This window comes from Gossypium hirsutum, chromosome D02 (assembly GCF_007990345.1).
Source record: "Gossypium hirsutum isolate 1008001.06 chromosome D02, Gossypium_hirsutum_v2.1, whole genome shotgun sequence".
Taxonomy (NCBI): Eukaryota; Viridiplantae; Streptophyta; class Magnoliopsida; order Malvales; family Malvaceae; genus Gossypium; species Gossypium hirsutum.
This window is the reverse complement of record NC_053438.1, coordinates 16,039,023-16,052,186: the sequence shown is the minus strand read 5'-3', so window position 1 is coordinate 16,052,186 and position 13,164 is coordinate 16,039,023. Positions and strand designations below refer to the sequence as shown.

The 13,164-nt window shown below is 31.6% G+C and overlaps 1 protein-coding gene across 1 annotated transcript; it reads left to right on the top strand.

Annotated features, from left to right (window-relative positions):
- Positions 1-1,529: 1,529 nt before the first annotated feature.
- On the top strand, positions 1,530-2,958 carry LOC107910346 (uncharacterized). The gene has a single exon (XM_016838165.2). The coding sequence runs from the start codon at positions 1,637-1,639 to the stop codon at positions 2,657-2,659; it is 1,023 nt and encodes a 340-aa protein (XP_016693654.1). The 5' UTR covers positions 1,530-1,636; the 3' UTR covers positions 2,660-2,958.
- Positions 2,959-13,164: the final 10,206 nt, after the last annotated feature.

Here is a 13,164-nt window from a genome sequence, read left to right as displayed (position 1 = left end):
TTTGTGTGCAAAAACCATTGAGGACTATATACAAAGAATATTAATGCAACTTATGGATAATTTAATTAAACCATTCTGTTCAAAAAAATTACAATTATGTAAATGAATATACTATACTTAAAGCACCTAAATCCAACTAGCAATCCCTATTTAGAGTGACTAAAGAGATAATTTACCCTTTTATATTCATGCTTTCATGGTTTCTAGGACATTAGCAAATCGGCTCTTGCTAAATCAAAATGTTGAATCTCAACTCAGGTGGGTGTGTATAATACGAAAATTAAAACAATAAAAAAAGCTTAATTGAATAATTAGCCCACAAACTATACATTTTTTTTGCATTAGGTATTTATTTATTTATTTTTTTGGAATCAAGTATCTAAATTATGACAATGTAATTATTACGGTCTAATCGTTACCCTGTATTAAAAAGAATCAGAATCAATCAAATTGTGAAATATGATACATTTATTTATTTTCTTATTTTTTATTTTTCTAAATTTTTTTGTCCTTTTTTTATTTGTTCTTTTTCCCTCTCTTATTCTTCCTCTTCCCCTCACAATCCTGTACTTTAGATTTTTGGATAATCAAGTTGGGTTTTCAAAATTCAAGATTTATCATGTCCTTTGTTTAAATTTCTTGGTAATCAAACATGTTGTTGATTGTTGTTCTTTGAATTTCGAAGATTTTGAAGTCTCATTTTTTGTTTTTAAATGCATTTTTCACCTACTCTCTTACGACCGTTACCTGCAAATAATTTTTACCTTTTTGAAAATTTTACCAATGCTCTTGTATACTAAATAGGAATAGTTATTTGAAATATGTCTGTTGTTGTGAATAAATGGAAGGAGAAAGAGCATGAAAATGGTGTAATTGGTAAGGAAGAAGACGATAAAGAGAGATAACGAAAGGGAGAAATAATATTAAATAGTAAATAAATTAAATGAAGATTTTATTTGATATTGAAGCTTGATCAAGTAAAGAAAACTTTTTAAGTTTAGTTTAACATTGTCTTTTAAAAATGTTTTTGGAATCATAAGTATTACTAACAGATAATTTTTAGAATCAGAAGTGTTTTTGAACCCAAAAATAAAATTAATTCTTTTCAAATTTTACTTTTGACAAAAACTTTTAGGCCCTTATAAAGTATTTTATATAATATTTATATTAATTATATAATTACTTTCTTATTTAAAATTTATTTAAAATATATAATATTATATATTTAAGTTTTTATTGATTATATTTAATATTTAAAATATAGTTTATATTCTTATTAAAAAATTATAATTTTAATTAATTTTAATATTATTTAAATACATATATATTACTTTATAACACATCTATAAAATATATAGGTATTTGGTTTGAAAAAGAATTAACTACCTGACAATCGAAGACATAATATACTTCCTTCTTTTGTCTGAAAATCTAGGATGCCCCGGAAAAGACCAAAACGCCCACCTTAAACCTCCAACTTTAGACTTTTCGTAATTTAAATAAAAGAATAACATTAACTCCGTCCATTTAGTCTTTGATATACCAACATAAAATCTCAAAATAAAGAAAAATTAAAGGCAAAAGTTTCCATCGTTTTCTCAGCCTCCAAACAGGCCCTGACTTGTCCCACTGGGTAATGGAGGGAAACGGTAGCAGAGCCGATGCCAAACTCCTTCTAGGAATCGCTAAGAAGCTTCTCCAAGGCCGTCATTTCAAAGCCTCAAGAGATGTCGCAGTCCTCGCCCAACAAACCGATCCCCTCTTGGAAGGGCCAGATCAGATCCTAGCCGTCATCGACGTCGTTGTCGCCGACGTAAAAAGAATTAACGACCAACACGATTGGTACTCCATCTTACAAATCGATTGCCGTTCCCAAGACAACGATCTCATCGAGAAACAGTATCATCGCCTAACTCTCCTTCTTGATCCCGAGCAAAATAAGTTCCCTTTCGCCGATGATGCGTTTAAGCTCGTATCCGACGCATGGTCTATTTTGTCTAACAGCTCGAAAAAATCGGTTTACGACAAAGAATTTGACTCCTGTACGAGAATTGATTTAAGCACCGCCGGCGATCGTTCGTATCATGCCGGGGAATCAACTGTCAGGGGAGAAGCGCAAAATCAGGAACGCATGCAGAATTTGGAATTGCGAAAGGAGAATCAAAGGCCAAGAATGTCAACATTTTGGACAGCGTGTCCCTACTGTTATATGTTGTTTGAGTATCCTAGGATTTACGAAGGTTGTTGTTTAAGGTGCCAGAATTGCGACAGAGCTTTTCATGGTGTTCTCATTCAGACTTTGCCGCCGTTGATTCCCGAGAAAGAAGCTTATTATTGTACCTGGGCGTTTTTTCCGTTATTGTCCGGTGGTCAGGAGACTGAAGTTGAACCTCCTCCGGGGTTTCCAGATAAGCGGCGAGGGAGTGAAAGAAATGATGGACGGGAGAGTGAAGTTAAAGCTCCTCCAGGGTTTCCAGAAAAGCGGCGAGGGGCTCAAAGAAATGGAGGTACTATGGCCTTGCCACCACCGGCTTCTGCTCCGACGACCACCATGAAGAAGGCTACCGAAAGCATCGATAATGTGGCAGGGATTTCGGGTGGGAATGTGTCCGATTTTGCCCCAAGGAAGAGAGGGAAGCCGAGGATGAATCCTCTCTGAGGTTTCGTAGGTAATGGATTATGGTTTTTTGGGTTTGGTTTATAGGCAACCTAACCATAATGCAGGAGTTCTTGCGGTGGAGACAGCCGATTTTGATGAAGGGGGAAGGAAGGATAATGCTGAGGCTGCAACTCCGATGTATATGGGGGAGATTTTGTAGGTATTGTTGTAGTTGTTGATAGCTGTTTTCTTGTAGATGTTAGATTGCTATCATTTACTTGCTAGAACATATGTGTGATTATGTAACGATATGATATGTATATATATGCAATGTCTCAGGTCTGCAAGTTCTTTCACCATTGTTTGAGCAATTTTTACTTGTTGGCATTTTAACTTCTTGCGAATCGAAATGTTGGTTCATTCCATGTTTCATGGCTTAAATTACATAGTTGTTTGATGCATCATTCTGTGATGCACATTACAAATGGCAAATGAAATTTTAATGGTAATAGCAGTGCTTGAATAGTCAAGGAGCTTGTTACTTCAAAGAAAACATGTTGAGAAAGATAAACGTTTCTGAATATTTTTTTCTGCAATTCTATAATCTTCTATTGCTTCAAAGTGCAGCCTGCAGCTTTTGAGTTGTATTCTCCCTAAAGCAGTGCGCCTTGAACAAGTCTGCCTTGGAGCAACACCCCTGGAGATGCTCTCTCCCAAAGCTGTCTGCCTTCCCTAAATGAATCATGATCTTCTCCCAGCGTAAGTTTGGTCCGTGTCTATGCTAGGATTAGTTTGGCTCTAGACATGCAAGAATGAACGCATGTGAAGCTCGAACCCCGTATTAGTAACATCACCAATGTGTTCCAGCTTCTTGCAGCAATATGTGAGCAGGGAGCATCAACAATAACCAAACCTTTTTCCGTAACACTTCCGGCATGTAAATATATGAGATTGGATCTCCAAAAATACAGGAGCTTGGCTAAAACTTGTAACCTCTAGTATTTTGGGGAAGAAACGGGGGGAACAAAATGGAAAGCAACATGTGAAGCGAAAATGGGCACAACATCACCTATGTCGGCTACGTAGCTTTACAGATTCTGAACCATGTCGTTAAAGCCGCTAAACAATAACTAACACAACTTTGAAAAGAAAAATCAAAGGGGCTCACATTAATCTTCAACTTTGATCACATTCACGTCTTACTCGATTTTAGTTACTGAAATTAGTTAATTAACAATTTTCTTGCTTTTTAATATATTCCTTTCCCTCATATGCTAAAGTTATAATCCCATGCTTTGGACTAAAGCGTTTGCTATAAAATTTCATTTCACAATCCTTAATTTATAATGTACTTCCATCTCCTATTATATATATATAATTAATATTAGGTACATCTATACAAGATCAATGATTCTCAAAAGAAAGGAAGAAAAAATAAGACACATATTGTCACTCTAGATATGCTAGTCTCAAAAGTTGGCACTTTTGTGAAATTAAAATTTTATTTCTATAGTTAGATTGGGAATAAGAGGGGAAAGATAAGAATATGATTTCTTTGTTTTGTTTAATGTTACTATGAGCTTTCGAACTTTTTTTTAATAATTAAGTATCTTCAAACATTTTGCATCTCTAAACTAATAAAAATGGTCAAATAGACTCTTTAATTGACATTGATGATTAGTGTTTAATGACATAATGTGACCGTTAATAATGCCACATTTTCATTGATTGATTATGTGATATAATAAATCTGAACAAATGGTTGATTATGCCACATTTTCATTGATTGATGACATGATATAATAAATCTGAACAAATGGTTGATTAGGTTGATTTGAATCTGAACACTTAATTTGATGAAATTCATTCTAGAATTATAAAAAAAATATAAATGAAATTTTTTAAAAAAGTATTAAATTTTATAAAAATGATTAGAAATTAATTAAAATTTTATAAAAATAATTTATCAAAAAGTACAAAAAAATAATTAGAAAAAACCACTTATAAAAATGGTTAGAAATTAATTAACCACCATAAAATTTGATAAAAAAAAAAAGTTGAGACAAGATTTTATCTAATGTTAACCTGCAGTCAAGCTATGGGTCAGGCTGGAATTCAATTCTTCCAGATTTCACATTAAGTACTGTTTATTTCTATTATTATGAATTTATTATTACATGTATTAAATTTCTTATTTTTTGTTATACTTAGACGCGTGATACAGGAAAGAAAATAGCAACAGCTCAACCAATCTACGTTGAGTTTTTACATTTCCTGTATGTTTTTACATTTTCTTCGTTTTATATGTTTTTAGAATATGACTTCAACAGCTGTAATTGTTCTTAACTTTTCAATCTTTCTTTTACTGTGATCAAATTGATGCCGTACTATATTTTAATATTTTAAAAATATAAAATATGAAAATAGTTAAAAATGAGAAACATATACTATTAACAATAAAGATATTAAGAGTAATATAATGCATTCTAAGATAATATTTATATACTTTTTTTAATAAAATTTTATGGTTTTTAATTCATTTCTAATAATTTTTATAAATATTTTTCTAATTTTTTTATGGTTTTTAATAGATTTTTTATTTTTAGTTAACTTATAATAATTTTTTATAAATCTTAACCGTTTTAAAATATTTTTTTATATTTTTTATGCTTTTTATAATTCTAGAATGAATTTTGACAAATTAATGTCCAGATTCAATTGAATCTAGACAACTATATGTCTAAATTCATTTGGCGATGTTAGCAAATAGTGATGATGTGGCACTGCGATTGTAGGCATCTTGGAGAGTGCCGACAACTAATTGGAGGATGATTCAAATGTGGCTCTAAGGAACACATGTTGAGGGATTTTTTGAAGAGAGTTGAGGTTTCGCAGATTTAGAGTTCTGCACCTACGCTTGTGCCTGCTAGAGGTCATGGCCGAGGTAGAGGTGGTAATGAAAGACAAGTTGGGTAGTGGGTTGTTGCTGGAAGACCAACTCGAGTATATGCTGTTAGGGAGCCATAGGATCAGGATTCAATCGACGAGATTGCGGATATTTTATTTTTTATTTTTGCCTTGTAATCAATCCCTTATTCTTGTTGGTAGATCTAGGTCATACACTTTTGTAAATTTTGAGCGTTTTAGCTAATAAGTGGAGGATCTCGATAAAGACCATTAAATTAGGAACAATGGTTATGAGTTTTTCAAACAAAAGTGTCGTAGTGAATAGAGGAAACTGTTAGTGAAGTTACTGAAGGACAGTCCGTGGCAGTGAATAGGATCTTCAAGAAAAGTTGTATGAAGTTATGGAGAATAGGAATCAGAGTTGCGCAACGGTAGCGTAGTGGTTGGTTTAAAATAAGAAATAACATATTTTGTGATTAAGCAATGACATGCCAGCAGGAAAGTTTCGAGAACGAAATTCTTTTTAGAGGGAGAGAGTTATCATATCCCAAAATCTGGCCTAATAGTTCCGGGTCAGTAAATCGGGAGTTGAGTCAGGTATCGAAAATTAAGGTCGTAAGTGGGTAATTAAAGAATTAAAGTTACATATTTGAGTTTTTATTTTATTAACTAGCTTAAAATGAAATCTAATTTTGAGGTTTAATTTGAAAAAAATAGATTTTAATTAAATCAGAACCTAGTTGGAAAATGGAAGAAATAGAGTGGCCAAAAGGACAAATTGCCCAATTTTTTAAATTAGTCTCCTACAAGGAGAACACCCACCATCTTCCCTTCTTATCAAAAACCCTAGATCATTAAAAAGTTTTCCAAAACCTAAAATTAGAGAGTTCTTTCAAAATCAATTAATTCCTTCATATTTACTAACTTCTCAAACACCAAAATAACCCCCAATTTCAAACAAAAATCGCGTTTTCTTTTCCAAATTTGTTATTGTTCTTCTTGAGTTCAAATCCCGAATTAGAGTTGTAGGTCATTGTTTTCATCAAATTAAGGTAATATTCTAATTTTTTAGGGTTAAACAAAGAGTGTTGTTAATTCAAATTGAGTTTCAAACAATTATATTTAGGTTTGGTGTTTTTAAAGTAAGCTTGGATTCAAAAATAGAAAATCTCGTAATATTGAGTAAATATGTGTTTACAAAGTGATTTTTGATTCATTCTAACCTAATTAGAAGGTATTTCACTTCAATTTGATAGTTTATAACCGAATTTTTAAGAATCAAGCATTTCCCCCTTTTTCATGTTCTTGAAAACTTGAATTTTCTATAAATTTTAGAACCACAAATTTAGGTGAAATTAATGGTTTAAAAATGAAATTAAATGAAATTTAGGATATTTGAAATCAAAATTGAATATTAAAAATAAGATTAGAATGTTGAATTTTCAATTTCGGCAAAACTAGCTAATTTTCGGTAGTGAGAAGGAGAGGCTTGAATTGTATTTTCCTTACTGTTTGGTTGTGTTCAAGGTTTTATTTTACAAGTTTGGAATGTGTTTGTTGTATGTGTAAAGTGTCGAATCAATCGGGAGACTCTACGAGCAATTCTAAAGGCAAGGAAAAGCTTGATTGAGATTTCGACTTGTAATCGAAAGCGTGAACAGTGAGTGTTCCAAAGTTGTTGTTGATATGCGTGATTCTATAGTGTTAATCGATAGCTTAGGAATAGCCTAAACCCCTATCCTAAGTTCCGAGTGTAAGCCTTCTTTATACGTTTTTACCTTCTTGTGAAATTTTTCCTAATATATGTCGAGTTGTGGAATATGAGGCTATTATGATAGGTAATGTGTGAATATTTGGATGTGATAAATTGATTTTAATGCTCATATATGTGGTTTGATATGTAATGGCTCAATGAGCATTATTGTGTCAATTAAAGTACAATTAAATGTAAATTCAATAAGCATGCATTGTGTACAAGTTTGTGATGAAATTGATGAATATGGATATAGATGATGTGTATTAAATAAGTAATTAAAAATGTGTAATTGTGGATATTTTGGCCTTATGATCTTGAAACCATTAGATATAGTTGACATACCATAGGATTGTAAGTACTCACCTTTGTGTTTTGTGATTTGGGCATTGAGGCCCCGAGACAGATTGGAGAGATAAAGGAATGTCGATCTAAGCTCCATTCATTGAGACATGTTGGTGTGTTGGAAAGTGTTTAGATTTATACTACACTTATGTGACATGTTAGACTCTTTGAGTCATTAGTGTGATGGAGATCTGTTTATCCAATATGTGGTGATAGAGTCCACTTTTATGTTTCATAATCTTAAGCTGTCAAACTATCATTATCTGAATTATGTATATATATGAGATATGTTGTGTGTAAATACATGAGAGTATATAAGCTAGACTTGTGAGATACTGGCGTATGAATATGTTATTTTGACTTTATGAAAATATGGTTGTGAATGTGTCTTAGTATGCTCTTGCTTAATTGATGATGTTGTGTATGTTTTGTGGTAATTCTGAACATTCACCGAGCTTATTTAAGCTCACACATTCCACATTAAAATCTTGCAAGTAGATAACTCTTCTGGTGTGACTGGAACAGCCAAGAAAGTGATCTAAGAAAGGCAATAACCTTCGTGTAGGTGGATTTCTAATGTTTTTGGACACTTTGAATAAATGCAATATGGGTTAGAGTTATAGTTTTAGTTATTATCATTATTTTATTATTACTATTTTGGGATTGGACTTATGGAATGTTGATGTTGCTTTTGGACTTCGCTTATGGACATTTTGATATTTGAGATTGAGGTTGATAATGCATGTTAGGTATTCTTGATGAAAATGTATTGATATGGCATGACAAATGGTTAAAAGATGTTAGTAGGTTCAGTTAAATTAGACATTAATTGTATGTTGAGTAGGAATATATTTTGAGCATGAAAAACGTTTTAACTTGTTAAATTTTAGCATTCTAGGTAAAAGATTGATACTTGAGACCAAAATATTGATACCTCCTTGTTTAGTATTGATAATTTTGTTACTTTTCAAAAATTTTAAAAATGGTCTTTATTACGGATAAATTTATTTCTATTTTCGATTAAATATTTAATTAGTCATGAACTCATCTTTAAATGTTAATTGTAGTAGTTTGTATGTGTATAAGTTCTGATAGTTGTTGTAGCAACCTGTTACTCAGATCCGGCGACCAGATCGAGTAAGTGGTGTTACATTTAGTGGTATTAGAGCTTAAGTTTTCTAACACTCAAACCTAAGTTGTCAATGCATGGACTGGAGTTACGTAACCCATGTACCTAGATTTTTATAGTAATTAGACTGTTTGACTTGAATAGCTGTGTTTGAAATTATTGTGAAATTGCTTGTTTTGAAGGTAGGATTGGGAACACTTTGCCTTTATTTAAATGTTTTTATTTCATGAATATGTCTTGGATCATTTCCCGCTGATCTGTCGTTATTCGGTGTAGTAGATTAAATTAGTTTTCTCATTTAAGGAGCTTGAATACAAGTATTTTCATTACATTTTAGTTATGTTTCTTTAGTTTTTCCTATATTCAATAAAATGTGTGAATTGAGTCTTTTATTGATCTTAAGGGCCCAATGAGGCCTAAAGGAGAGCTAATGTACTTCGTGAGTTTGTAGGAGACCATTAGAAGACATTTTTGGCCGATATTGGACGCTATGTCACAATACAGAGGTCTGATGCCGCAACATAGAGAGCATAATGGAGGAAGCACGAAACTGCCTTCGATGTCGCGACACTAATTGAAGATGTCACGACATACCCCGGAAGATATCCCAAAGAGGAGCATACTGACTTCTATGTCGGACACATGTCTTGTTTTGTCATGACATCAACTTTGGGACGAAAATAAAACACGAAACAGGGGTATTTTGGTCTACACAATCAAACTTAAAGCTCGAGAACATTAGCTAACCTAAAGTTAAGGACGACAGCCACCTAAAGGCTATAAATAGGCTGCTTTTGCATATGTTATACATATCATTCCATTTGCTTAGATTCTTTCTTTAGATTTAGTTTTGTTCTCTTTCTTTCTTAGGTTTTTCAAAGTTTAGTTTATTTGTTCATTGTTTTCCTTCAAGAGATTGATTTGTAAAGACGATCAATTTTTGGGGATTCATGTTATTATCTATATAAATTAGGCTTTTTTTAAACTCTACACTTCAATCCATTCACCATGTTTTATTCTTCTATCTATTCCATGTTGTTTATGAAAGCCATGAGGAACTAATCCTTATAAGGGGGATTAGCAAGTTGAGGTATGACCTAGTAACTGTTTTGTAGGGTTACTCAACAAATCAGTTGTTTGGGAAAGGAAGAGCGTGAAACAAACCCTAGGCCTGTCAACCGGAAGTCAGCAAGGTGGGAATTAACCCAAAATTGGTATTGTCCATCTGTGAACACCTTCACCCCAAGCCAGTCTGGACTGTGAGGTCGAAAGGTAAGTAGTCGTTGCTGACTCGTTATGCTAGTGAAAGATCAGAAGATTCTGCTAGGGTAACAACTAGTTGGTTGACGAGGAACCCGAAATGATAGTTGATTAGGACTGCCGAAGCAAGCTAATCACCCATCATCAGATTTGTTTCCTTCTACTTTTTCTATCTTTTGGAATTTAGCTTTCTTTTATGTTATTTTGTTTTTATTATTAAGTACTATAAAAATCCCAAAATCTCTTACTTACGTTTCCGTACTATTCTATTAAAATTTAATAAAATAATAATAATTATATATATTTCATACATTATATTTTAATAAATTAAGTTTTAATTTTTTGTTTTACAATAATTTAAATTATTATTTATGCAAAAAATAATGATATTTATTAAAAAAATAGTTACATTTGTTAACTTTTAATTTTTAAAGGTTACTTTAATAATCAATCAAATTGATTTTATTTAAAACCAATTCTCTTTAACATTTTAAAGAGTTACAATTATAATCTCTTACATAATTGTTTCTTTCTCTAAATATGGTGATGTAAGTAATTCCAAAAAGATGATCATACGATTTCTCCGATTGAAGCACTAGCTTGACTATTCTCTCTTTATTTAGGAAATGATGTAAGCCTTCAAAATGTTATTATTAGAGGAGGCTCCTTCACTGTCATCATTTGAATAAAAGGAGAAACAACAATTAGGAAAATCGGTGAAGAAACATTAAATGAAACTTCACCTTTCTTCAGTTCTTCCTTCAACCACCATGAAAACAGAAAACAGAGGATAGAATTTGAATCCAAGAAGCACCTAAGACTAGTTCTCTTTTGTTGGGAAATGGTCAGTCTTTTATGTAAATGATGTCATTTTTGCATTAATGAAATCTCTAGAATTTTGGAAAAAGGAATTGTTCAGAATTTTAATGGTGGATAGAGATTTTAACATGATTACATCACAGAGTAAAATTAATTAGGGATGAAATAGAATTTTACATTATTTCAAGTTTTTTTAAAAATTGTGGGGGCCACATATAATTTATTATTACAATTTTTAATTATTTATTTTTAAATGTTATTTCATTATTAATTATTTTTTTATAATGCTTTGGTTTTTTTGGAAGCTACAATTTTGAATTAATTATGATTTAATATTTCTTTTATTGTTATGAATTTTTTATTATATTATAATTCTTTAGAAGTTACATTTTTTTTTTGCTTTATAGGAGTTATAAATTTTTTATATGTATAGTCTTATTTGATTTTTTTATGATTACTTCATTTTTTTTGTTTTTAAGCATTAATTTAATAAAAAATGACTTTTTTTTTAATATTGTACGTAATTTATTGTGATATCTTGATCTAGTTAATTAATTAATTTGTAATTTGTTATAGGTTTGATGAAGTAATATTGGATGAGATCCATGTCGAAAACTATACAATTCTTCTTATTTTTATCTTCCAAAGCTTTTGTGTGTGTGTGTTGGTAATTTGAGAATGATGGATTCAAATTTTAAAAGAGTTAGAAGCTTAGAAGGCGTGATATCTGTCAAAAGAAAAAATGTTTGTGGTGCCATTGGAAATGATGGAGAAAAATTAAGGTATTGAGTTTGTAAGTTTAATTTATTTACTTGAGTTTAATTTTGTAATTTTGTTTTTACGTAACTTGGGTTTAATGAGTTTTAGCATTAATTTTGAGTTTAGACTTAATAATGCGTTTTTCAAATTTTAAAATAAAAAAAAAAGTCTGATTATATTTAATTTAAGCGATTTTCTTAAAATTGAATTTACTTTACCTATTTATTTTGTGAAAGATTATAATTATCTTATTGCTTCTATCATTACAATTGCACTCCTCGAACCAAGGATGATCAAGTAAAATATTTGTTTTTCCTACTTTCATTTCTATAATCTATAATTATACATATCAGTTTTTAATTTTCAAACAACTAATTTTGTGAAGAACGAGAATGATATTTCTGAAAATATTTTATTAAAATAAAAGGTCGACCCCGCAATGCGGGGTTTTATTCCTAGTTTTAATAATTTTTTTTTGATAAAAAAGAAGTAACAAAAATCAACTGCATCAACATAGTTCTTATGAGAATTTCCAATGGTTTTGAGTTGTTGAAGATCAGTCAACAACAATGCTCGAGCACTAGTTGGAGGCTCTTTAAAACTACAAATCGTATTTAAATTTCTAGTAGCCATCTTCGCCAAGTAATTCGCAACTTTATTTTGTTCCCTTCGAATATGTCGGAATCTAACTTGTCAGCTCTTCAGAAGTAGAAAGTGGATGAGTCGTACCTCTGAAAGACTATTATCCACTGCATAACTGTTGTTAATAATATCAATCTAGTGACATTGTCACTTTCCACTTCAATCGGTCTAAAACCTTCCTTCCATGCAATAGAAAGTCCATCATAGATCGCCCTTGCTTCGGTTTGAAAAATTCCTGATTTGCCAAATGTCATTGTAAAGCCAAGTAATCAGTCTCCATCTTGATTTCAGAACACCCTCTACTATAGCATAGGATTTATGAAAAGAGAAACCTCCGTCAATGTTAAGTTTCACCCAACCTACTGATGGTGTTTGCCAAACACTTTTCGTGTATGCGCTGCTATGAAAATTTTCTAAACTTTTAGTATTATTAAAGCTTCTAGTTCAAGCTATACTAGTGGCAATCAAGGCAACATTACTGTAGCATGCACCTTTAAAAACAAATCTGTTCATGTGTGTCCAGATTAGTCAAGAAACAATTGAAAACAAAGTTTGGCACTCTCCATAGGTAACCATGAATCCATAAGAATTACCCATATTTCCATTAAGCCAATCATCTAAGGAAGAAGAAAAATATGAATGCCAAACATTTTGACTTATCAACAGTTTTCAAATGCTAGTCACATATGGACAATCTCGAATAGCATGGAGAATTGTTTCAGTTAAAACATCGCAATGTGTACAATGGCCATCCCCTGTCATTCCCTTCTTGACTCAAATCTCTTTAGTAAGTAACTGATTTTGTTTTAGCAACTAAAGAAAGGTTTTCACTCTCTATGGAGCAGGTGTCTTCCAAACACTTGAAAGAGCCTTACAATTAGCTAGCTTTTTTTGCTCCATAAAGTGACTATAGTTTCTGTAGAAGAGAAAACACCTTTCGACATCCACCTC